This window comes from Drosophila arizonae, chromosome 5 (assembly GCF_054131065.1).
Source record: "Drosophila arizonae isolate 15081-1271.41 chromosome 5, UAZ_ARI_1.0, whole genome shotgun sequence".
In the NCBI taxonomy this organism is placed as follows: Eukaryota; Metazoa; Arthropoda; class Insecta; order Diptera; family Drosophilidae; genus Drosophila; species Drosophila arizonae.
This window is the reverse complement of record NC_142925.1, coordinates 10192779-10219587: the sequence shown is the minus strand read 5'-3', so window position 1 is coordinate 10219587 and position 26809 is coordinate 10192779. Positions and strand designations below refer to the sequence as shown.

Below are 26809 nucleotides of genomic sequence, written 5' to 3'. Positions count from 1 at the left end.
ATGAAAGACATTTGATACGTCTGTCAGCCGGACCAACAATAGCGACAGCACCAACAACAGCAACAACAACAACAACAACGACGACTGCCACGGTGATATTCACAGTCCGTCACACACACACACACACATACATAAACATACATACATATGATCTCTGCCTGCGTTTATTTTTTCTTCGTCTCATTTTGTCTCATTTTTTTTTTTTTTAATTTTTCTTCTATTTTGTGTGTTTTTATGTACTTTTAACGTGTGTCTTTTGTCCATCTCTCTCTTTCTCCTCCTGCTTCTGCTGCTGCTGCTGCTGCTCTCTCCTCGGCTCCTTCCGCTGCCTGTGCTGCTGGTCAACAGCTTCGGCGCATTGCACCTGACACACTCGCCGACTGAGACGCCGCGGCGCGCCGGCTGCGACGCGACAGCGCCTGAGACCCACTCTGGGGCATCTCAGTATTTGGTCATATTTTCGAGCACATTTTCCGCTCACTTTTTTTGTATCTTATTCGTATTGATATTGGAATTTGCTTTCTGCTAGTTTTTTCTTTTGTGCCATAAGCGCCGTTGTTTAAAGCCTGACTAATGGCTGGGCAAAGTAACGCATTATCATCCCCTTGGCCAAGTCATCATGGAATGCAAAAGCACTCGATTCACAGTTAAGCTAGAAGCGTACAAGAGATATAAAAATCAACAACAACAGCAACAGCAACATCAGCAACAACAAACATAAACAGTTGGCATTCTTATCAAATGAATCTTGTGAATTCTTTTGCAGCTGTTGACACGCGATTTTGATTAAAAAAAAAAAAAGAGCGAAAAAAGAAGAAAACACTGCAATTCAAAAAAGTTGTGCTAGATCTTTACATCGATCGACAGAATTTGCTTAGCCAATAACAAAATTTTGGATGGGAGAAAGTCATTTAGCAACCACTTTCGATGCTGTTTCTTCTTTATGTTTATTTTTGGGTGGTATCACTCGATAGCCAAGGCGAATTTTCTCAGTCGCAAGCGTGAGAATTTGGTCAAAAAGGTGTGGCAAATAATTTGGACAATATCTCTGAATTTTTTATTGACATAGACTAGCATAAACCATTAGTAGTAGCATAAAAATTGTATATTTGTATGTTAAAATATAAGTATAAATATGAGTGAATTGTTTAATTTTATTGGGTTCAGCCAGGCAAAAAAATTCAAATTATCATTATAAAAACATGCTTAAAATTATTTTTGTTTATAATGCTCCTTTATCAACTTAAGAATTGAGGAACAAAAGCTTACTCCGTGAGTTTGAGTTATTTGGGTATTTGCGCGGATTATCTGGGATATAATTTATGGCATCATATTGAGGCGGCGATAAATTGGCCTGAGGCAAAGGCAGCAACAAGTGCGAGCAAGCCAAATGGTTAACATGACACACCCTGTGCATGTGCGAAATTCACTGCATACTTTAAGGCGGCACATTGAATGAGCTTTTTTATGGGCAGCGCGAAAATGGGCTCTGATTTTGTATTCAGGTAAACAAATAAATATCAAAACATATTCGAGCAATTCTCATTGACTAATTAAATATAGTTAAACAGTTAGCCGCTCTTCAGTTGTTGTTTGTAACTGCGCATTGGCGAAACTGAGAGACAGAGAGCGACAGCATCCACAGCATCCAAGACAGCTGTTGTGTGGAACCTAAGCAGGTCCTATAAAATGGCCAAAGGCAACGCGATTTGCAGTAGTCCTGTTCAGCGTGTGCCAGAAACTGTTTGCAACAGCAACAGCAGCAGCAGCAAATGATAATATAGACAAATTTAAGGACAATTAAAGTGTTTCTGCAGTTCCTGTGCAAAAGGCAAACAAAGACAAAGAAAAGGCGCCGCGTAATTGTGAATTACATTTCAATTGTGAGTGTGAGTGTGAGCGCTGCTGCAGAGCAGCGCCTTTTCATGCGCTATTTATACAAGAAAATACAAATTTCATTCTCATTCAAATAAAAGTGGCGCGACAGCCCGTAAAACTTACGCACGCACGCATACGCACACATACGCACAAACACACGCACACAGATGTAGAAGCTCACTCATACACTTAAATACCTGTGCTGGCATTTTAGCGCGCTTTTGTGTGCTGCTGCGACAGCATCAACTAACGGGGTAAGTTAAGTGTGTTACCTGCCTCTTTCACCGGCTCCCTCTCTCTCTCTCTCTCTATCTCTGTCTCTCCTGAGTGCTTTGCATTTCATTTGCTTGCAATTAAGCTCAATTGCATTAATTGCACGCGCGCCTCTTATACTCTGCAGCCAGCTGTTCAAATAGAAGACAAATTTAAGTCTCAAATAAATACTAACAAGCAAGCAAGAGCATGACGAAAAATAAACACGTGCATTTTTTTGTTGTTGACTCAAGTCAAACAAAAAACTAAAATCCATAAATTGATTTTTTGCTGCATGCATCATTTCATATGTTTCGCTTAGTTTGGCGCTTATATTTAGAACGAGATTAAGAAGCAGCACAAGCCATTGCAGTTTTCCAGGTGTCGTCTTGCTAAGCAGCGCCCAAAAGCCCACTCAAAAGGCGACGCTAGACAATTGGCAAAAGCACACAGACACACGCACGCATACAGACGAAACCGGTTGCTGACTATGTGTATGTATGTGTCTGTTCTCCCTTTTCACACTCAGGCAAACTTACGGCTGATTGTTGACGAGTCGCTACTACTATGAAAAGCTTCACACAAAGTCCGTTGTCCATGTGTGTGTGTGTGTGTGTGTGTGTGTGTGCTAGCGCTCGCAGCGTTTCGCTGTCTGTGTGTGTGTTTTGTCTATGGCGTGAATTTTGTGACGCAATGCTTGGAGGTTTTTGAACTGAAGTACTTTCAAGCGCACTGGTACTCTTCGCTATTACCTCGCTCTCTTGCTCTCGCTCCAGCTCTCTCTTCGCTTCTTTTCGTGCTCTCCTCTTGCTAAACACTTTAAAGCGCTTTAAATAAGCTTCAATCAACAGGAAGGAAACAAATGGGAAGCGCTCACAAAATTGCACGCGTAAAACTAACTGTAAAAGTAAAAGTTTTGCTTTCTTTGACACGTACACTGGAGGAAGAAAGATGAAGTTGTAAATGCAGTAGGTTAAGCAAGATGAACTTTTTGTATTTTTTTTCTGCAAATGGGAGGAAGATGAGGTAAAGTTTTGAATAGTTTCAGTTTGCCGAAGGAATTTATGTTGCAGGTATGTCAAACAGGTGACAGCCAAACTATCAAAATAAATAAAGCAAAAATATATAAAAAATAAATAAAAAATATAAAATAAAATGTACAAAATAAAATGTAAAATTGGCAAACATATCTGTTCTCTGTTCTTTCTTATTTCATTTCTCGCAGTGCATTTAAACAGCACTTGCTGTAATAAGATACAATTGCATTGCTAACATATTGATTGAACTTTGCAACTAGGGCACTTCCTGCTGAGAGCCAAAACCGTCCTTTCAATATCTCCCCTTCCCAGCCCCTCCCTGCCATCGCGTAAGTCCCCCGACAGCAAGCATGTTGCTTAACTTTTAGCCAGAGATAAATAAACTACCTCACAATGTTATCAATTAGGATACGCTCGACTGCAGCGTGCAATCCATTCAGTGATTACAGCAAAATCTCTGCGAGCAGCAACAACAACAAATAACAAACCGCCAAAAAAGGAAATCAGAAGAGAAAAACTAACGAGCTGCACATAAATAACAATAGCAAAGGCGACGCTGCAGCCAAAAGCCACAATAAAAGTTCACAGCAGAAAACGTGAAAAATGTGCTCGATAAGAGCAAGAAAAACAACAGCTCAGTAGAAGGGGAAGATGGGGAAGCGGGGAGAGGTAGAATGCAGCTCAAGAGTGAACTGCCATTGAAGTTAATTACAAAATGTCCAATTAGGAAACTGACAACGCCAGCAAAATGGCAAAATGGCGGCCATCAAATGCAAAAGCAGCGCAATTAAAAATCCATCTGACCAGGCCAACACGAATAGCAAAGCCACCAAAAAAACTAAAAGGCAGAAAGGCCAGAAAGCAAAGCACAAAAAAATGAGAAAACTGCTAACTAATCGAGATGCTCGCATATGAAATGAATGCGGCACACTCATGCGGCAGCAACAACAATACGAGCAATCGCAGCAGCAGCGGCTGCAGCAGCAGTGGAATTGCATAATAAGACTTTCTGTGAATGGTCTGAGCAGTCACTAGAACGAAATGGTAGCAACGCAATGGTCAACTATAAGATATCCTGTAAAAAGGTGCATAAGTTTCCATAGTTGCAGAGAACAGTCTGAAAGCCTCTGTTAGCATGCATATGATTTTCTGTGAAAGATCTGAGAAGTCTCCAGAAAGAAACGTGAGCGTTGCAATGATCAACTAGAAGATATCCTGTAGAAAGATGGATAGGATTCCATTTTGATATAATGAAGTAGAGCTGCAGAGAGAAACTTGAAAGCTTTTCTTTTTAGCATAATATGGTCTGTCAATGATCTGAGCAGTCCCTGGAAAGAAATGTGAATCTTGCGATGATCAACTACAAAATATCCTAGAAGAGCATGTAGATAATTTCAGATTCATATATTAAAAAAGTTCTTCAAAGAGCAGCCTATTCAAATGATAATTTCGTATAAGATGTCGACCATTTTTAAGATCAACTAAAAGATATCCTGTTTACGATTTAATACAACTGTATATAAAAATTCCTTTATTTATGGAAGCTGCACTAAAGAGAGAGGCCAAAAAGTATGCTTAATTATGTTTGCACAACTTCAGGAATTTTGCCTGTTTGGCATATGTAAGTCTCCACTGTGTTATATCCTGTAGTCGAACACTCCCGACTAGAGTATTGTTTGTACATATAAAGTTCATGAGAAATCAACTTTTGGATAAGCAAAACTTTCAAGTTTTAGTGGACAATGCTTTGCATTAGCTCGCAGACTTAATTTCGAATGTCTTTTTGTGTTTGTTTTGCGGAACTTTGATTTCCAGAGTAAAACCAACTTGTCTGGTATTTCCAAAGATAACAAAAGTAGTCTGCCAACGCAATTTACAAACACAACTTTGGCTAAGCTAATTCAATTCAAATTATATGACGAGCAAGATAAGTTGATTGCCAGACATTGCATGTCGTGTGGCTTTGTTTGCTTTGATAAGAGAGAGAGAGTGAGAGAGAGAGAGAGAGAGAGAGAAACACAGATGATATATGAACTAGCTGTATACTCATATTTCTAGCAGATAACAGTTCTCAGAAGGGCTGACTGGAATAACTCATTTGTTTGCAAAATTACTCACATATATGTATTATATATAATAAATTTCAATAAATACATTTTACATATCCCACCCATATATCATTTTTTATTATAATATATTATAGTCTCCATTATAATTACAACAAAAAGCGAACGACATCCTGCTGCCGCCTGCTGTGAATGATAATTGCTGCAAATTTCAGGATCTTTTGAAAAGTTTCTTATTTTTTTTTGTTTTTTGTTCTGAACAAATGAAATAAAATTTATTTGGTAATTAATCTAGCTTAACTGCCCACAGTGAAGCGTGGAAAGAGCGCAGATAAAGTGCCTGCCGCACACCATTTGAGGCGCACAATTCGCCCGACTCATTTCATTCTTTCGTTTTTCCTTTTTTAATTAATAAATAAATGTTGCGGAAATTATGCCACATTCAAGTGGGCGGCGCCACGCCCCAGCCCAGCGCTGCTCAGCCTCCATAATTATGCGATTTGCCGGAGCTTAAGCGGCGCTTGACAAATGCGTGTTGCGGTAATCGCAGTTGAAATTACGCCGCAGGCAAAGCAGCTACTCCACATCCTTCGGCAATGCCGCAGATTTCACAGCGAGAGTCATTAATGTGACGACTGCTAAGCGGGAGTGAAGCGCATGATGGCCTGGCATATACCCTATATAGTGGAGTGAAGATAAAGTTCTTATGATAGACAAGATATTTCCATATCTTGCGATTCCTCTTTGTTCTATTTTAATTTTTCTTTAAGATATATTATATTTATATATATACATATATCAATTAAACTCAATTTAAAATTGGTCAATTAAGTACGTTCCAAAAACTTCAAGTAAATTTCTCTTCAATATTATAACCTTAAGCCCGGATTTAATATAAAATGGAAAATCTGGGTACATTGTTTTTTTTTTCCAGTTAGAGTATCTGCCAGTCAGGCATTTCCCACAACAGCAGCTAACAGCCAGCAGCCTGCCTATGCGCTGTCCGCAGGGCATACAAAGTGGTAAAACTCACGGCTATAAAAGCATCTATAAATAATTCATATTTATATGCAAATTATATATACATATGTATGTATATATCAATATATAGGCTCATATAAATGTAATTTTAGCTGATTGAGAATGGGAATCACTTAAAATTCGACGGAAGCAACTTTCGTTAGGAAATTTGATGAAATATCCTGGCTTAAGTTAATGTTACGAACGAACGGCGAAGAGGGAAAACAAAAAATTGTTGCCAAGAGTCATTTAAACAAATTGTTGGCATTAATAATTGAGCAACAGTTTAAGGCGAAAGCAGTTGCTGTTGGTGCAGCTCCTCAGCTTCTCAGCTGCTTCTCCCTCTGCTCTCACTTCTTCTTCTTCTTGTCTTGCTGCTGCTGTTGTTGTTACTCCCTTTGGCAAGGTCCTAGCTAATTGGTCGCTAGCTTTTGCTCATTCTCAGCCAATTGCCCGATGGGCGCTGCACAGCGACGACAAATTGCATTTGGAATTCATGTGAGATTGAAATCGAGAACAAAGCGCCACACACACATGCACACACACACACACACACGTACACACGCACACTTAGAGAGCTTGACCAGCGGCCAAGTGGCATGCAGCATGAGTGGCAAAGTGCGAAAATGGAAAGTGCATGGGAAATGTGGCAATCAGGATGGGACGCTCGCTTTGGCAGCGCTCTGCACGCTTAATGAGCTCAGCTCTTCAGGCGGGCTTACGCTAGTGTTTTAGTAAACATTAAAATGATTAACGGTGAATGCCACACACACACACATAGATATACAAGCATTGCTTTGAGATTGCCAGCTAGATAATTGAATGTGCTGCTCTATCCATTACCCCTTTATATCCATTAGCTCTTAAAAAAATTAAATATCACATAAGGTATTTTGCTTAACCCTTATCTTAGTTTAAAACGTATAAAATAACCTTAATTAAATATTAAAAATAAATATACATACACATATACTCTGTTTATCTTAAGAGCAATACATTTAGATTGATGAGTTGTTGCTCTCGAGTAGCTGTTAATACCCTATTTACTCCGATATTTTATCTTATCGCAGGTATACGAAAAGTTCATAAATAATACGATAACAATTATGTATAACACCTGTAATACACAGCTGTATAACATTTTTATATATTATAACAATAAAAACCATGAGAAATATATATAATGGAACAATTGAAAGTCTTTTAGAACGAGATCGTATAATATTTAAAAACAATTAAACCCGGCTTGATAAATCATCAGATGGAGTCTGCATTAGCTTTTCTAATCAATTGTATCAATTATTTATATTATTTTATTTTTATTAATTTTTTTTTTTTTAATTGACTACATTTGGAATATATTTTAACAAATTTTCTAGCAAATGTACTTCAAAGAAATCAAATGTAATCGAAATAATTCATGTTAATAATAAAAAAAACTAAAGTATTATGATTTAAATTTATTAAAATAATATATATATATCAAAATAAATCGAGCCTGTTTAAGACCACATTTTATATGCATAATATTAATATTAAAGTTTCTATCGAGTACTGCAAAATGTCATCATTAAGCAGACTTTCCTGTTTGTAACTAGAGAAAACTAATAATAGATAATTATACAATTAGAAAAAACTCCCTCTGGTAAACACACACAATAGATAATAGGTGCTTAGCACTAGCTAAGGCTCAGTCTCTATAATAAGGCAGCTGTAAGTGATTTGCATGCCAAATAGTGGGGTAGATAAATAGTTCGAATGGGATTTTTACCCAGACAGGTTGGATAATAGATGGATAGATTCTATACATATATGTATTGACCAAGTTAATGAGAGTGGGCTGTACTAAAACCAGTTAATTGAAGCACATACGTGTGCAATATGGCAAGAAAACGTGACTGATTTAAATAAGAGAGAGAGGAGAGAGAGAGAGAGAGAGAGAGAGAGAGAGAGATAGATAGAGAGGTAGAGAGTGTGGGGGAACTTTACGCTTGTCTGGTTGCTAAACGTCGGGTGATGCAGACTAATATCTATAATGAAGCCATAATGATTTAATCTAAACTATATACATATATATAATGAATGACTTTATCTGCCGATTTCATTATCTTTGTGTTATTTTTGCTGCACGAAATTTCGCATGGGGCTCAGCCCATATACATACAAAGTACACGTTGATTAGTCTAGCTCTTGAGTTAGGGGCAGATAACTGGAGCAGGGGCGTGCCACAAAAGGGGGCGGACATGGAAGGTTTATGGAGAGACATGTGGATGATTTGCATTATAAATGATAAAGTATAACAATTTGACTTAATCGAATAATGACCCCCACTTGGGGCTGAGCAGAACGTGAACAAAAAAGATGCGGACTTTGTCTGCCCCGAGTATTTCACGGAAATTCCATCAAATTATTCAATCAAATAAACCAAAACAAAACAAAAAATATAAGAAAAAAGTGCTTAGGGAAGAGACGTGACAATTGACAGGTGAAGAGGGAGAGCGGCAGAGAGAGAGAGAGAGAGAGAGAGGGAGGGAGATCTGGGGGGAATTACACGTGTTTTAAATGTGACGAAGTTGTTGCTTAAGAAAGCTCGCGATAAAGTGGAATATGCGATATAAAGAACGAGCGAAGAAGCAGCAAACGAAACATTTTACAGCTGCAATTCGATGGTGGCGTGAATCAACATATTTGTGCTACAGTGAGCTCTGGCTAAGTGCGCTCAACTAAGGTTAGTGACTGCGCAGCTGCTGTCGGGCGAGGCTTCACTGTACAATCGGGCAATAATGGGAACATCTTTTGCATAATTGCATATGGAGATATGGACATATGGTTATTTGTGCATATATGTATATACATACATGTAACGGTAAACACATTAAATACATAATGACCAATGCTGCAACAGTGCTGGCAAAAAGTATGCAAACAAACCTGCAAAGTTAAATAAATATTCCGTATAAAATCACAGCGTGTAAAGATAAATTACATCGAGTCCATGCAATTAATTGCACCGAAAGTTTGACAGCTTTAAAAACCGTTACGCTGTCAATGCAATTAATAGTGAGCTTTCAGCTTTCGACTTCAATTAATTGTATTTGTTTTCTTTTCAATTAAAACTTAAAGTCCATTGCAATTTATATGCAGCTTAAAGAGTTGGCGGAAAACAATTAATGGAGAGCTTTAAGCTATGGATTAATTATTTGACTAACATTAAAAATTTTAAATTTATATTTATTTTTATACTTATATTTATATGTAATTATTATTTATTAATTTATATATTTATATATATAGCTCTATATTTTTTATTTTATTTTTTTTATTTTTTTTATTGATTTATGTTAATCATGATTATTTCCTTTAATTATTATATTTATATTTTTATTTGTATGCAACTGTATCTACTTATTTGTTTGCATTTTTACATATTTATATTTTTATATACATATATTGATATGCATATGTATTTATATATTTATTTATTATTCATAAATATATATATTAAAAACTCAAATTCTTTATACCTTACAAATATTGTTTTCAATGTTTGTTCGATAAATCGAATTGTTTTATTTTATTTTTCTCCGGATAAACTGCAAAATTCATGCTGTTAAAATGCAAAAAAAAAAAAACAAAAAAAAAACATAAGCAAAAAAATATTTCACAATTCGTTAACAGCAATTGACATGCTAAAAAAAAAAATAAAAAATAAAAATATATATATATATATATGGCTTTACAAAATGTAATTTATAATTAGTTGTTTGCCACGTCAAAGTCACTGTGGAATCAACTGTGCGAGTGCAAATGTGTGTGTGTGTGTGTGTGTGTGTGTGTGTGTGTGTGTAGTTAGTATGTCTGCTCAAAGAATCAGCTGTTACAGTAACAACAACAACATTTTGCAAAATCAACTTTAGCTGCGCCGAGCGAGTGTTATTTTTTTTTCGTGTCGGATTTAGTTTCAGTTTCGATTCGCCCGCTGGCGCTCTCAAAACGCTGCTCGTCTCAACCGGATTGGGACTGATATTAATATACAAATATACATACATACATATACATATATCGGCGGTCGCGAGTTTTTAACCTACCTTAAGCAATACACAGTATTTGCTTATCAACATTAATCATATTAGTATATTTTATAAAATATTTGATCATATACATGTGTGCGCGTTTTTTCTTAAATCAATTTTGTTCTGTGTTCGCTTTAAAGTTTTATTTTTAAAATAAAAGTGTCCTAAAACTCCCCCACATGGAATAGACTCCTCGGCTGCCACTTCTACTATTCAGATATATATATAACTACATATATGTATGTATTTATTTCTTGCTGCTGCAAGTTCAACGTGTTCTTTATTTTTTTGTTCTTCGTTTATATTGCTTTGCTCTTATCACGCTTTTCACTCATCCACATGCTTGTTTCTTTTCTGCTTTAGCTGTTTCTGTATCTTGCTCTGTTTATTTTTGTGAATTTTATCAATTTGTTGTTGTTGTTGTTGGATTTGTTTTCAATTCTCACGCTAAAATGCCGCCAACAGCTGTTCGACTTGCTCAATTAGTATTTTGCTTAGTTCCTACATAGCAAACAAATAGTTCCTACTATATAGCTTAGTCTAGTTTAGTGTAGTTACTGATAATTCAGGTCTCTCTATAGTAAGTCTAACGAGCACACATTAGCTAACTATGGTTAACTATGGCAAATGACAGTTTTCCCCCACAGCCTCAAATGACATCTATACCAAACATGTTGCAATCACCCAAATCTCATTAGGGGCAATTTACGCTGGTCTCTAAAAAAAACTATTACCTAGGGCATGCTAGGCGGAAATGCCGGACTTTTAGATACCTCGACCTTTTAAATTAGCTGTTAAATTTTTAAGTATGCAAAATGCATGGTTTACTTTCATAATGATTTAATATGGCAATATGAAATATGGGATTTGTGAGACGAATACATATAAAATTGATTATCTATTAATTAAATTTAAATATTTATTTGTTTAGCATTTTTTTTATTATCCATACATATATTTATTATTATTTTATATTACACATAATACATGATTTTCATTGTTTTTCCTCATCTAAATAAAACTTCCGCATATTATTTACTATAGAAGACAACGACACTCATAATTTGTATGCCATACTGAATTTGGTTTTTGATTGATTTCTGATACGATATTATTATCATAATATCAATATCCATATCTATATCAATAAAAGGTCACAAATCACTATGAAATAAATCAGGGCATATCTAGGTAACAAAAAGTAATTACAAAATGTCTGGGTATGCGAGGTAAATAATATATGATAGCAAAATATATCGGGAAAAATATTTTCTTACAAAAATACAAGTACAAGTACAAAATTGTGTTGTGGAAAGTGAAGAGCACAAAAATTGTAATAAAAGCGGATTACATAAAAAAGGTAAAGGATGAAAAGCTGCTAAGATGTGATGATATTTTACAAGTTGTAATATTATTTGTGAAGAACTAGAATAGAAAATTGATAAACATATATTTAGGTAAAGTTAAAAAGTAAAAGAAATAATTTGAATTTTTGAAAGGGAAAGAGATAAATAGAAATATAAAATGACATTGAGAAATACATGAGAAGATATAGAGAAAGAGAGAAAGAAAGAAAAGCAAAAACCTTTTCTTGGTAGTTCCACTTTATTTTAATAAATATAAAATTATTTACATATATAATATGTTAATAACAAGAGTAGTAATATTAACATTTCCATTCATCTAATTAGTATATACTTTATAGCAATAGAATAATTAATTATTATTTATGCATTTACAATTAAAGCCATAGCCAAGGCAAAAGCTGGTCAAATGGAGCCAAAGTGAATTGATACTGAATTTTTAATGATTTGCACACCGTTTGTAGGTTGTAATAAACAAAACTCATTTTCGAAATGAACGTAAATAGTATTAGCTATCAGCTTACAGTTAAGTTCGCAATGCACCAAATTAGTTAAATCTAATTGACCTAAATGAGCGCCCTATTCAAATACAAAAATGCCATGGCAATTGTTTTAGTCACGATTGTTGGTGTTTCTCCTGTGGTTGTTGTTGTTACTTTTGCTGTTGCTGTAATTGTTGTTCAGTCACAAATTGATTTAAGTGCCATCGTTAACGAAGTTAAATCAATTAGAGACTGCAACGAGGGCTTTTCCAGTTTTGGCACGCGCAATTTAATTATGGATGGGAAAAAACTTTGGCCAAATGCGGCTATAACAAAAATATGCAGCCTTGCAGCTCTCTCTCTCTCTCTATGTGGGAAATTTTGCAGTGAAAATCAAATTGAAAGAACTCAAATCAGCTTTAGCAAATGCCATTCGCGCTGCGTTAGTCGTGCAGAAATTTATTCAGCTCATAAATTCAGTCAATTGATTGGCTTTTGCAACAGCAACAAGTGCAGAGGTGGCCTAAAAGCTGAAGGACCAAAACTTGAATGTAACTGACTACATAATACGCGTTCATAGTACAAAATTTGTTAAATATGGTTGAAATTTTGATATTTTTGATAAGGGGTTTAGTTTGATTATATAAGTTATAGATCGGTTTATAGAGAAGGAAGTGAGAGAAGAAACACTGTGGGAGATATGGTATGGGCATTTGTTTTTGATCAATATATACATATATATAATATAAAAGTGAAATCTTCTTGTTACGCTATAGAACATATTTTTCTTGCCATGAGTCCAGAAAATCATTTCAATGTTCTCTATATACATATATTTATATAGACATATTTCATATTGCATTCCATATTTCTTACTTTACCCCAAAAAGCTAATATACTCTCTTTTACACAACTACCCGTAACCTAACCTACCCACAAATAGCCCCTTGGTTCCAATTTCAATTTTCAAATTCATCTCAACGAATTTTGTAGCCCAAAATCCCAAGCGTTGATTCGTTTCAATGGGTTCGTTAAGCATGGTTCGTGTGCGAATTCAATGTCAAAATACCGCAACAACAACGACTACAACAATAATGAGAGCAACAATGAATGCTTTTTGAATAAATGCAATTTAATATAAAAGTAAATAAACGAATGCAAATGCGTCGCGTTTTAATGGCTTAATGAATGCCTGGCAAACGTAATATCAATTTTAATCAGTTTTTAAATACAAATTTCGTATGCAAAAGCAATTTGTCTAATGGCTAAAAGAAGAAACTGTGAACGCCTATTAAATTCCCTTTAATAAAAGGTTGGCAAGACAAAGAGTTTCCCTGTAAAGGGGTTTTTAAATGGGAAATTGATATAATTTAAGAAATGTTGAATTAATTCAATGAATAAATTTTTATTAAACAACTTTTGCTATAATAAATACTTAAATATTTAATAAATATATAAATAAATACTGCAAAATTTTAGAGAATATTAATTTAAACAAAAACCAAAAACACAAAAAAAAATTTTAGATATCCACCCCTCACTATTGAATAATAAAACTTAACAATAATATTATTTGAAATTTGTAAAAACAACATTGAAATGTAACTCTTAAAAACAAGCTCCTACATGCCACAACATGTCTTTCTCATGTTATTTTAAAATATATGACTGCTCAGCCATACTCTGCAAGCAGTTTCAAAATAGCGTATAAAAACCAACAATAATATTAATATAACTAGCTGGTAAAAACCAGCTGACAGCCATGGCTGGAAAAGCAGGAAAAGCCACAAAAAGAGGCAGAAGGCAGATGCCACAAGGTGGATGGAGCTGGTCGTAATGTGTGCTCGTATTATGTTGGCTTTGCGGGGAGCACAAGGAATGTTTATGCCAGTTGTTAAGCTCGCTGCACACGTGTAGCTCACGTCTGAGAGTGTGCTCCTTGAATGTGTGTGTGTGCCTTGTGGGTGTGTAGACGTACGTGCGTACTGTTGCTAAAAAGTTTTAACAATTTGCAGCCACAAAGCCGCTGCAGCTGTAGCATATTAAAAATCTATCAAACATTTCTATTCTTAAATTATCTTAATAATGTTGATTTGTCTTCATTTCAGTGATTGTCAAGAATTTGATCAACTATTTAAACTGCCCAACTAACAAGTACAGTATATAATCAACGACACCACCGAGCAAATTATCAGCGAGCCAAAGCCACAAATACAAACAATAACCGCCCAAAAGCTACATTTATATAAGCAAATAAAGATATATATAAAGCTATATATATATACATATATCATAGATGGATCTGAAACATAGCGCCAGCGGCGCTGCTGATAACGCCGATTCATATATAGCCAGCAGCAAGTCCACAGACATGATTACGCCAAAGGAGAAGGAGAGCAAAGCCAATAACAAAGCGCCAGCAGCACCAGCAGAAGGTGAGCTAAGATTATTTAACATTAACATTATTTAACACATATATTATTTAACATGAATAGCATTAACAGCAACCATTTAACATTAACATTAATGATCATTGATTACAACAGAATTATCATAAATATCCTTATATATAATAATCAGTATGACAGCTATTGATTATAGCATATTTAAATACATATTATTTAAATATAAATAATTTAATAAACAACTAAACTTAAACATTACACTTGACCACACAGCACAAGACTGCACCACAGAGCAACCGACCCACAGCAGTCCACGGAAGCGACTGAGCTGACATCTGTTTCAGGCTCGCCTTATATTACAGAAATTCGGTCGCTCAAAGAGCAGGTCAATTGTTGAGTCTTCTCCGATGATTCTTCGATGGTGCTCTCATTTCGATTGTGCTCGCATTGCCACTCTAAGCTGAGCATAAAACTAAAACAACGGTATTAAAAGCATCACAACCAATGGCGTGAGCGCACTGAATACCTCCCTCCCCTCATCAGATAACCCATAATGCTCATACACTCAATGAGATCAAGAGAGGACTTATTACTTAGCATCCACAAAAATAGGTTCCATACCTTGCATACAAAACGAAAGCGATTGAGTCTAAGAGTGAGAGGCACTGGGGAAATAGCAAACAATCATTTATATATTCATTACATTCACGTTCTCTTCCTCTATATATTGTATTTGATGATCAAGTTCGAATACCCATTTGAAGTCAAGCAAACCGTTTAAAGAGCACATGCAAGCGATTTGATCTGTTTGATTAGAATGCAATGCCATGTAATTCCAGTCACGACTGCCACACAAATCTTTTGTGGCATTAACTACAGTCAATAGCAAACATATACATGTATGATTGTGTGTGTGTGTGTGTGTGTTTGACTGTGTGCCTGCGTTTAGTAACTAAGCATTTGCATGCAAAACACTTTAAGCCCACACAGAGACACATACACACACGCACGTGCACACAAAGCGGCCATTTTGATTTAACTGCACCTCAAGGTATGCCATCGTTTTGTTTGCATTCACTGATTTGCGTGCTGCGCTTATAGTATATACATATGCATGTGTGGGTGTGTGACAGAGGTAGACAGACGGAGAGAACCAAATTGTGTGTGTGTGTGTGTTGTCAACTAAAAATAACAAACATCAAAAGCTTTTCTTTCAGTTGGCATTTTCAATGCCAAACAACTAAAAATGTTCAAGCACGTGCCCAAAAGTTAACAATTAAAAGAATTGAACGACTAACAGTTACTCTATGAGTATTTATTTAATGCTCAAAAACAATGAATTAGACAACAATAAAAATAATTACAATTTTTTGCTCATTTGCTAGCTTATAAATATTTTAGAAAATAACCCAAAATACAGTTTTCCGGCCATTAATGCCAGCATTAAAAAAAAATAGTTTTTTCAGTTAATTGGTACGAAATGACATAATTCGCTATAATACTTTTGTAGCTTAGACAGCATGGCTTATATATTTTATGAAAAGATAAGCTGATAAGCATACTAAAAATTTGCACACCTTTCGTGCATTGAAGCCTGTTAATTTATTAATAAGCAATCAACTACTAATACCTAAACAATTGCAAAGCTGAAATATGGAAGGTCGCCCAAATAATTAATAATATATTTTAACAAAAATATTAATGAATACATTTAATGAAACTGACACCAAATATAAGCCTAGACTAGCTAAAGCTTTGCCTTTACAGTGAACCGTATGTATGTATATATATGAGGCTGAATATATGTATATATATCTTTATATACTACTGTATACTAATCCTGTAAATCTTAAGGCTCGACTGCATTCTCCGTGTGCCATTTGCTTTAGCCTTGTGAAAGATAACAAAGTTCTGCGAGCGCAGAGCTCAAGTGGCTGACACACATGCAAATACATACACATATATATGTACACACATATGCAACATATATATGTATATGATATTATATAATATTATATTATTTATTTTGTCTACTTTTACAGGTTACAAAGTCTATGCCAGACGCTGGGCGGTGCTTATACTCTTTGTATTCTATTCAGCCTCGAATGCCATGCAGTGGATACAATATACCATTATCAACAATATAATAACACGGTAAGTGGCTTAGTGAAAGTGGGGGAGGGGCACAGGTGGTGCCAGTGGTGCCGCTGTCTAAGCCACAAATATGATTTTCCACGCAATTTTGACAAACTTTAGCTTAGAGCTTTTCGCATTTAATTAAAAGTTGTCAAAGTTTATGCAGCACAGCGTGGTGCACGGTGGTACGGAGTGGTGCCTAACTGTCAACTATATATTTTAATTACAGCTACTATGGCATCAGTGATAAGTGGGTGGATTGGACGTCCATGATCTACATGATTTTATATATACCGCTCATATTTCCAGGCAGTTGGTTCCTGGACAAAGTGGTGAGTGGTGCTCGGGTGGTGCACATTAGTTAAGCTTGTATGTAACGTTTGTTAACTCACATTAGGGTCTGCGCATAACGGCGCTCGTTGGCATTGTGGGCACCTGCATAGGGGCCTGGATCAAAGTCTTCTCCGTGGATCCGTCGCTCTTCTATGTCAGCTTCATAGGACAGGCGATTGTGGCGCTGGCACAGGTAAGACTTGTCCTAAACATACATATACTGATCCATCTGTATATAAATACAATTTGTATTCCACTTCAGGTTTGCATTTTGTCGCTGCCCGCGCGTTTGGCCGCCGTTTGGTTTGGGCCCGATCAAGTTTCATCGGCCACCAGCGTTGGCGTCTTTGGCAATCAGGTAAGCCAGAAAGTCCAGCTTAAAGCTTAGATTACGCATAAGTCCCGACGCTGGCTTTAAGCTACAAATATTATCTCTACTAAAGCATTGCCCTCGGGGCTGGAGCTGGGACTGCATTTGCATGAACAAGAAAAGGGCTGCGCTGCAGCCGTATTTTGGGTCAGATTGATGCCGCAATGCTTAGCTGACATGCGAAAATGACATTCGTGACTCTTTGCTTGGCTATCTCTTCCTCTTTTTTTTTCGGGTGCATGCACATTTCCGGCCAACGGAAGCTAACCTACCCACATTGCCATCCACTTTTCGGGTAGTTTCTGCCACACGACGCGTGCAATCATCAAATTGCCAAAAGCATCTAGAAAAAAAAATGCTTCAGGGTGCATTGCTTAGTTGAAAATGCCTGACTAGAGAATATCCTGAATAATTTATTGACTAAATATAAGAAAACACTAGGTGTGAAATGAAAGAAATTGGCTGATCCGAGACGAGTGTACTGGAAAAATAAATATTATATATAGGGCTGACTGACTAGAAAATACACTTAACATAAATTGCCTCACTTATTACCTAGGCAGCCACAAGAGGAAGACTTGGGAATACACTGAGCAGTAATAGACTAGAAAATACCCTGTACTTGCACATTTGCTACTCAGCCGAAAAGGCAAAGTGTTTACTGAGGATGCTCTGTATTTCACATATAATGAATAGGAATAATACATATCTGGGATTTTTTAAGTCCAGGGCATATTTTGATATAGAAACTATCTCTCGGTACAACCTACTCTATTTTTTAAACTTGTACAGGGTATATTAAATAACAAGAAACTAGTTGAAATGGAAGCTAAGCAAACTGATTGCACAGCCCACTGCAGCGGACACTAATGCAAATGGAAAGCGAGACTTGGAAAAGTAGAAGTAAAGAGGAGGAGAGGAGAAACGCTTTGAGCACATTTTCAATTTATTCGACTGTGAAAACAAACGAATTGACCTGCCTTAAGTGGCAAAGGTGGCAAGTGTGTGGCAAGAGTGTGTGGCAGCAATGTCACATTGAGGTTGAGTTATATGAGTTCCGGTTGCAGTTGCAACACCAGCTGACCGCAAGTTGTGGCTGACTGAGGGCAGTTGCCACGCCCACACTAAATCCATGTGGCAATCAGCATGTGGCCAAAACTAACCGAAATGCCAAAATACCAAAAGCCATTTACAGCTAACCACAGAGAGGAGCAAGAGCGAGAGAGGAGTCGAGTTCTTGCCACATATTGCATAATTGCATCAATAACTAATGCCACAAACTTGCAACTAATTAATGCAACACTCTGTGGCAACATTAAGAACTTTGCTGACTAAAGTCAAACTTTTGTCCTGATAACGTGCGAAGGCATAAAACTAAAGTATTCACTTCGTCTTGCAAAACTTTGCGACTAACAGCAAAAATTTGTCAGAGATTTTACAGGGAGGTCAGAAAAGAAGTAGAAGAAGTTGAAAGTGTGAAACGTTCAACTATATGGTTTAGTAGTGGTTTATTTATAAATGATAATAATTTTAAAACTAAGACTTTAAAAAATTCTTTTAGTAAAATTGAATAATTACAATTTTGTACTAATTTAATATAATACTAATTTAATGTTTATAATTTTATTATTATATTTTATTTTTTGACGATGTTACCTCTAAAGAAAACTAATTAAATTCCACTTAAACAGCTTAATAACTTTTGTTGTTTCTGGCTAAAATGAAAGGACAATTTAGCAACTTTCTTAGCAGCAACTACTTGGGCAGCTGAGAAACTTAGTTTTATAGCATTTTGGTTAGCCATTGTTTGTCAACTTTGTAAGTGTGTGTGTCTATGTGTGTATTCTAGTCATTAGATAATGGACTCGCGCTTTCACACATATGACCTTTGACATTTTGTTAATTAACGATACGCTGACAGTTTATGGACGCCAAACAAAGCTAAACAATTAGTTTGCCAACGAACTGATTAGAACAGACAACAGACAACGGCGGGTGAGAGGACGAGAGGGCGAGAGGGACTGCCCTTAATGCTATCGGACTGACGAGCGAATAATGTATAGAGCGTGCAACGTGTTGCAGCTAAGCCAAACGAGGGCAACTCACCTGCTCGGTTGAACGTGCAAATATGCAGCACAAACATTCAAATAGTCATCAGACTGACACACACACACACACACTGTGCGTGTATGTGTGTGCGTGTGCTGTCATATTTGCCATACGCTCGAGTGGCGCTGAAAAGGCTTATAATTTCCGCTTGTTGTTCGCCTGGGTCGCCATGACAGGAAGTCTCAATGGGATGTATATGATGCATGCCCCTCATTGTGTAATTGTATGGGTATCAGGTTGTGTGTGTGTGTGTCAACGTCAATGTAAATATGCCACCTGCAGGACCACCCACGCTCAGCATTGGCTGAGGTCAAGTGCCTGCTCAATGGAGAAACCCAAATGCAAATGTTGGCTTTAAAACGCCGCTTGGCAACAGTCGAACAAGTCGAACTTGCGGCCCCAAAAAAAAAAAAAATAGAACGTTGAGTGGCAGTACAAGAAAAAATGAAGAAAGTACTGAAAATAGCTGCCTACTGAGGATTAAATACCCTTACAAAAATACCTTTTCATATACGTATAAGGCACGCAAACAGACTTAAGCAAATAAATAATAAATGTATAAGAGTTTATATACAAGAGGCCCCTTGCCTCCCTCTCTCTCTCTCTCTCTCTCTCTTCAATATTCTTCCATTCACTTGTGAGTGAACTTTCGTGCTTATCCCATGTGGATCATATTCAATTGTGCGCCAATTCTTGAGTGAAAAAGAGATAGCTACGCCACAGAGAACGCAACTTCTGTTATCAATCATTGACTGTGCACTTAAGTACGAAGAACACCGAGTAGATAAATAAAATTCGTATACAACGAGAACTTGTTGTTATTTCAAAGAATTTACTTTAAAAACAAATAAAAAACACACACGCACAAGAGACAACAAATATGCAGGACAGCTGCAGTGAGACTAAACTGTATCACTACACCCGAGCCTGTGCTAAGTGAGCACTCACACACTAACACATACATAGCAAAGCAGAGCACGCAACTTTAATAGCTCCTGCGCTCACAAGACTGCTTGAGCAAATGAGTACTTATAGTAGCTGATAACGGGATCAAAAGCATGGCGACCAATAATGTGACTGGAGGGCCAACTCATTCACTCTCTGTCTCTCTGTTGCTCTCTCTACCAGTCTCAATGACCAAGAGCAACAGGAAGGCCTCGATCAAAATTTTTCTCGTTTTATTTGAGCGTTACACACTTTGTCACAAATTGAAAAAACTCTTATACTTATGGCATTAGAAGTGTATGTTAAGCAAAAACCAAGCAGCGGGCGGTGTTCGCAACGCTTGACATTGAACGCGCCCTCACCACGCCTACCTTCAGGGTTCGGCCAGGGCTGTCAGCGTATGCCGCCTTATCTGGCAAGGACAACACGCACCAAGAGTAGCAGCAGTAGCGACAGCCGAAGCAGCCAACGCCACAGGCGCAGACCCCCATTTCCATAGAATCCCGACAAGCGGATTTTCTAGAGAAACAAGATGCAGACTTTGGCTTTGACTGCGCCAGTTGCCAAAGTGCTGAACAAACATAGTAGTTTCTTTTGCTTTCATTTTTACACGCTTTACTCGCTGAGTACGCCATGAAATAGGGTATGCTGCCGTTGTTCAAGTATGTGTGTAAAAGAGTATGTAACCATGAGTAGAAAGTATAGAAAAATATAAGAGGTAATGAATTCGAATAAGTGTGTATGTGTAAAAGGAGTGAGAAGTAGAGGCATACATAAGTATAGTATAAGAGCTAGAGTATGATTGTTTCATTGAGTGTAAAATATATAAGAGTTTAATAACTTACAAATGTGTGCGGAGCGAAAGACAAGAGCATAAAGAGAAAGCCTAGAAAATGTAAGAGCTGAAGGATTTATTTACATTCTCAGGATTAATTTATGAAATTAAGAGTATTTCTTTCTAAGTAGCTTTTGATATTATCTGCTGTGAATGTATAGCGATTTCCAGGGTATCTGTCAGCCACACACGCACTCTTCACATAAGCAGCTTCAAGTTCTTTTCTTATTTTTTTTTTTTTGGTATTACAACAAAGTGCTCTGTTTCGCATATGTAAACACGCCAGGAAATGAATACCCCGCCTTGCTTGCAAGTTAACCTATTCCCTCCACCCCCGCTCACTTCTTCCTTTTGGGTGCCTTGTTTGCCTTTTTATCGGAAGCCCCCTCAGCTGTTTATACTCTATAAGTCTAGTGGGCATTACTATATACTATATGTAAGAGCATTCCTTCCTAGTTGAGGCGTCTGCTCTTTCAATTTGCTTGCATTATTGTCGAGCTCGCGGCCAGGCTCAAATATGTATTCTTTTAATATGCGCCCAATGCCACGCCCCCTGTGCTTCCGGTCGCCTCAAGGCGAAGGCAATCTCTCTCGCAAGTTATTCAAATTTAATTTATGTAAATTGTTGCGCCAGCAACAAGAATTCCCGGAAAACGGCGAACGAATCGATTATGCAATTGCAGAAATAGCTAAATTGCAAAATAAGGAGCATAATAATGGGATCACAGCTGCACTAGCATAATATTTATGTCAATTGGCAAATAATGACAGATTTCTGATAGGATATTTGAATATGACAATTGAAAGAGCTTTGAGAATTCTAGGAGCTTTAATAGTTTTTTACTTATAGATTTAGCTCTTTGGAGTTGAATATAATTAATGGGAACTCTAATAGCCATTTCATTAAAGCTTCTACAAACGTGTTTCGAATTTATAAAACTCATTGAAATCAGGTGTTTCATACATTTTGTACATATCAGGCTTTTCATGAGCTTTTCCTATGTATTTTTTCATAGAAGTTGTGTTTAATTAAAATGTTTAAATCTAAAATGAGATAGAGATTAATCTACTTTCACAAAAAAATTCTATAGCTTAAAATTGGCTTTCACATTCACACAAACTTATAAATATTCGAAAAAGCTTAAAAGTTTGTTTTTAAAGTAATAAAACCCAATTTTAAGCCTGCTTCAAAATCCTTTGACATTCCAATTAAATAAATTGCAATTTATTCAATTTGACTTAAATTTTAGTAGCAATGCAATTAATATGAGCAAAAGGGAAAATGAATAAATTCACGAACTTCAAGCGATTGACAAAAAAAAAAAAAACTATGCAAAAATTTCAATTGATATTGTCCTCAATTTTAATGGACTTTACGTGCAATGTCAGAAGCTATTTTTCAGCATGCGCTAAAACCGATTTATGGGACAAACGAAATTGCACATAAACAAAAACAAAATATGCTAAATACCTGTGTGATTAACTAGAAAATACCCTGCAAAAATATGAAAGGATCTATCTCTATTAGATTCCTAGGCATCATAGTCGATATTCACAGGAAGGAGTAGCTGATTCCCTAAAAAACAATAGCAAAGATAATTAAATTAAAATTATTATAAAACTCATCTCTTTAGATACTATTAACTCTTGCATATACCCTAGGAAACCTCTATATGCTGAGGTTCTACCTTCCCTCAATCCTGTTTCAGTTGGAAATATTTAGTGAACATAAACTGTTCTCTATCCCATTATTAACACTTACTGCATTTTACAGGGTATACGGTACATTTTGCAAACAACCGAAAAACTGACGAAAAATGCATGAGGCAAGTTTTCGCCACAGCAGATGGTCAGACAACTATTGGCGCATTTCGTTTCCCCTCTGCCTTTTTTTCTCGGTGTTGTTTGCCATGAAATTGCGGCGTAGAACTTTGACGAAAACAAAAATTCCGCAGCAGCAGCGAGTGCAGCAGCAGCAGCGGCAGCGGCAGCGGCAGCGACAGCATCAGCAACTGCTGCAACTGCCAGGCAGGACATATAAATCAATTTTACAGGACTAACGCAAACATAAATAACACGAGACGCTATGAAAGTGAAGCAAATGGAAACGGATGCTCTTTGTTTTGAAACAATAAAATAAACACATAAAGAGCTACAACCGGCTGCACAATGCTCGCTTAGTATTTCAAGTTAGCACAAATTAGTTATGAGTTATTATGATTGAATATGGAAGATGGCAGATGAAATAATTAATATAACAGATTGAAGAATGAAGGAAAATTGATGAATAATGAATAGGATATACCAATAAATAGGATACCCAATGAAGAAAATTTAAAAAGATTGGAATTTTAAGATTAAAAAAAAAAAGAATTGAAAATACACTAACATCCACATCTCATTTCTACTCTATCTTCTAGCTGGGCGTTGCAATTGGCTTCGTGCTGCCTCCGATGCTGGTGCCAAACTCGGAGGACATCAACCAGGTGGGCTCCGATTTGCAGTTGATGTTCTACCTAGTGGCCGGGCTAACTAGCGTACTGCTTATCCTCATGGCCATATGTAAGTAGAGTCTAAATATAGTCTACCGCTTATCGTCCATCGATCTCTTCTTGCAGTCTTTCAGGATAAGCCCCCAACGCCGCCATCGGCCGCGCAGGAGGCGGCGAATCGTCTGGAAGGCATGGCCGAGCAGCAGATCAGCTTCGGTCAATCGCTGAAAAATCTGTTGACCAATCGGAATTTCATATTCCTGCTGCTCTCCTACGGCATCAATGTGGGCGTCTTTTACGCCATCTCCACGCTGCTCAATCCGGTACAATAGCACCTGTTTACCAAATGATGCATAATTGATTTGTGGTTTATTCTGCAGGTGGTGCTCAAGTATTATCCAGGTCACGAGGTCGATACGGGTCGCATAGGCCTCAGCATTGTGCTGGCTGGCATGCTGGGTTCCGTGGTCTCTGGCATTGTGCTGGACAAGACGCACAAGTTCAAGTAAGTGAAATTAATTCAATTGTTTACACATGTACAGTGGGCTGCAGGCAGAGTGAAAATAACTCACTCGAAAGGAAAGAAATACGCCTGCAGAAATGTAAATTTCCCTTTGAGAATTGAGTAGGTTTCAATTTAAATACATACGTATACATATACGTTAAAGTGAAGTGTGGAACCAATTAAAATGAAGGCACGTCAGCTTGAGTGCATATACATATGCACTCTAGAGAGTGAGTAATTCAGGGTAAGCTAAAAAAGCGAGGTACTTCTATAAGTAAACGCGAGAGCAGTAACTCTCTAACTAAATGAATGAACTGTAACGAACAATATGCAAATTTCCCTTTGAGTAAATTTCATTTGAAGTGAGAGAATAATTGCGAGTATGCAAAAATGTTGTCTAAGTGTCACCAATGGGGAATGAGCAGCAAAGTAAAAGGGAAATATATACGATCGAAATTGAGTAAATGTCAGTTTAAGTGAAATTAAGAGAGCGCTATGGAGAGTAAGCAAAAATAGTTAAGCTTTAGTGTGCTCGCTACGCATTTCTCAGTAGAAACGGAAGAAATGAGACAGAAAATGTGTAAAGCGCTCAACTAAGTGTATATAACAGTTGGAGTGGGACCAACTGAAAGTAAGCCAAGAAGTTCAGTGCTGCCTCTTGCTGGATCACAATATGCTTAGCCTCCAATGCTCTTTATGCCACATCTATATATGTATTAGTTCGATTTTAAAGAGAGCACTTTATTGAGCTACTATTTGCTGCTTGCAGGGAGACTACGCTGGCCGTGTATGCTCTCTCCATGGTTGGCATGTGGATTTTCACATTCACTCTCGATACGGGACACATTGCTGTGGTCTATTTGACAGCCTCGCTGCTGGGGTAAGTTGTTGGCAATTCGAACTTTAATTAACATATATCTGATGGTTGATTGATCAGCTTTTTCATGACTGGTTACCTGCCTGTGGGCTTTGAGTTTGGCGCTGAGCTAACGTTCCCCGAACCGGAGGGAACATCGTCCGGCCTGCTGAATGCCTCGGCTCAAACCTTTGGCATATTTTTTACGCTCTTCTACTCGGAGCTCTTCTACTCGTACGGAGATGTGCCAGCCAATGTAGCCATGGCTGTTATGCTAATTGTGGGCACTGTTATAACGGCGGCCACCAAATCCGATTTGAGGCGACAGAATGCTCAAGTGGTGTTGCCCACAGGCGGTGCAGCAGCAACTAATCCGTAAACTAAAACACACAGCACACATACACATATACACCTATACACCCATACATCTTTACATTCGAGTCGCTCTTTAAGCATTTGTTTTATAGTATTTTAATTTGTTGTTAACTTATATCTTTCTGTTGTAGCTTTAAGTATATCAAAGTGTTGAATTTTTTATTAAAATGTTAAACACACACACATATATATAGTTATCTAGGAATTTATTTTCTTAATTTTATATATTGGCCAAATGAAATTGTTTTTTAGCATTCTAGAAAGTAAGTTAAAATTTGAAAAGACTTAAACAAAAATGAGAAAAATTAAAAACAGCTTTAAATTTCCACTTTTTTGCGACAACAACAACAACAACAAGAAATTTAACATAATTGTCAAAAAAGAGAAAAATATATGTAGAGAGAATTGTTTAAACCCTTATGTAGCAGCCATTATCCAGAAATCCTACAATATTATATAGCCAATCATATATACCTATATATATATATCTGTTAATATAGCCAAATCTTTGTTAGCTAATCTGGTTTTATGTCTAGTTGAATCGGCTCAGTGTCTAATATAATTGCCTAATGCATATAGTAAGCTTTACAGTTATATACAGTCAAACTTGTCTATATTTAGCCAGAGTCGACAGATAATGGCAGTTCCTTAGAATGTGTCGATAGAACAAATGCACTCAATAAATATCTATATATACTATATACTACAGAGAATTAAAAATCCCTATAATATCAATGTTATCCAAAAGATTTGAATTCGAAAGTGGTTTGGCTTTAAAAGTTAGGATAGTAAGATATGAATCTGATAAAGGAAGGATAAGAAATTAAAATAATGTAACAGGAAAGAAAGCTTAGTAGAAATTATACAATATATAGAACAGTCTAAAGATCAAAATGTAGGTAAAGTTTGTTATAACGAAAAGACACTGTGGTAAGCATAAGAGTTTAAAAGTTATCCGCAAAACAAGCAAAAGAGTTTAGAAATATTTGAAACAAATTACAGTTGTATGCAAAAAGATCTTAGTGCGAAGTTCAATTTCAGTTGTTGACCTTAAGAATTACTTTGGTACCTTGACAAACCTTTAAGTAAAACATATTGAAAACCGCAAGAAACACATTCCTGACAAAAACAAGGCTTGCTAGAGAAGAATGACTTATGGATTATCGATCAGCTAAAGGGGGAAAACAGTTGGACGCTTTAAGCAGAGAAGTTCTAAGGCTTCAAACAATATTTTAGGAAATTCTCAATAACACAACTAATAATAGACAGACAAGTA

General features: G+C 36.6%; 1 protein-coding gene across 4 annotated transcripts; it reads left to right on the top strand.

Moving 5' to 3' along the window:
* Window positions 1-1708: 1708 nt before the first annotated feature.
* Window positions 1709-25859, top strand: HisT (Histamine transporter). Of its 4 annotated transcripts, none has more exons than XM_018011239.2 (11): window positions 1709-1883; window positions 14281-14607; window positions 16620-16731; window positions 16943-17045; window positions 17111-17239; window positions 17309-17404; window positions 23726-23867; window positions 23924-24120; window positions 24178-24302; window positions 25072-25182; window positions 25240-25859. In XM_018011239.2, the coding sequence occupies exons 2-11, from the start codon at window positions 14469-14471 to the stop codon at window positions 25535-25537; spliced, it is 1452 nt and encodes a 483-aa protein (XP_017866728.1). In that variant the 5' UTR covers window positions 1709-1883; window positions 14281-14468; the 3' UTR covers window positions 25538-25859. The 4 variants fall into 4 exon arrangements, with proteins under 4 accessions (XP_017866728.1, XP_089326344.1, XP_089326345.1 ...); XM_089470218.1 differs by having other exon boundaries at window positions 1709-1889; XM_089470219.1 differs by lacking the exon at window positions 1709-1883 and adding an exon at window positions 1934-2132.
* The last annotated feature ends 950 nt before the right edge of the window (window positions 25860-26809 follow it).

Excerpts from the sequence above, each read along its gene's own strand:
- HisT (XM_018011239.2), top strand. The coding sequence starts at position 14,469 with ATGGATCTGAAACATAGCGCCAGCGGCGCTGCTGATAACGCCGATTCA. Across the intron at positions 17,240-17,308 it reads CGATTGTGGCGCTGGCACAG|GTTTGCATTTTGTCGCTGCC; the intron begins GTAAGACTTGTC and ends ATTCCACTTCAG. Across the intron at positions 24,303-25,071 it reads GACAAGACGCACAAGTTCAA|GGAGACTACGCTGGCCGTGT; the intron begins GTAAGTGAAATT and ends TGCTGCTTGCAG.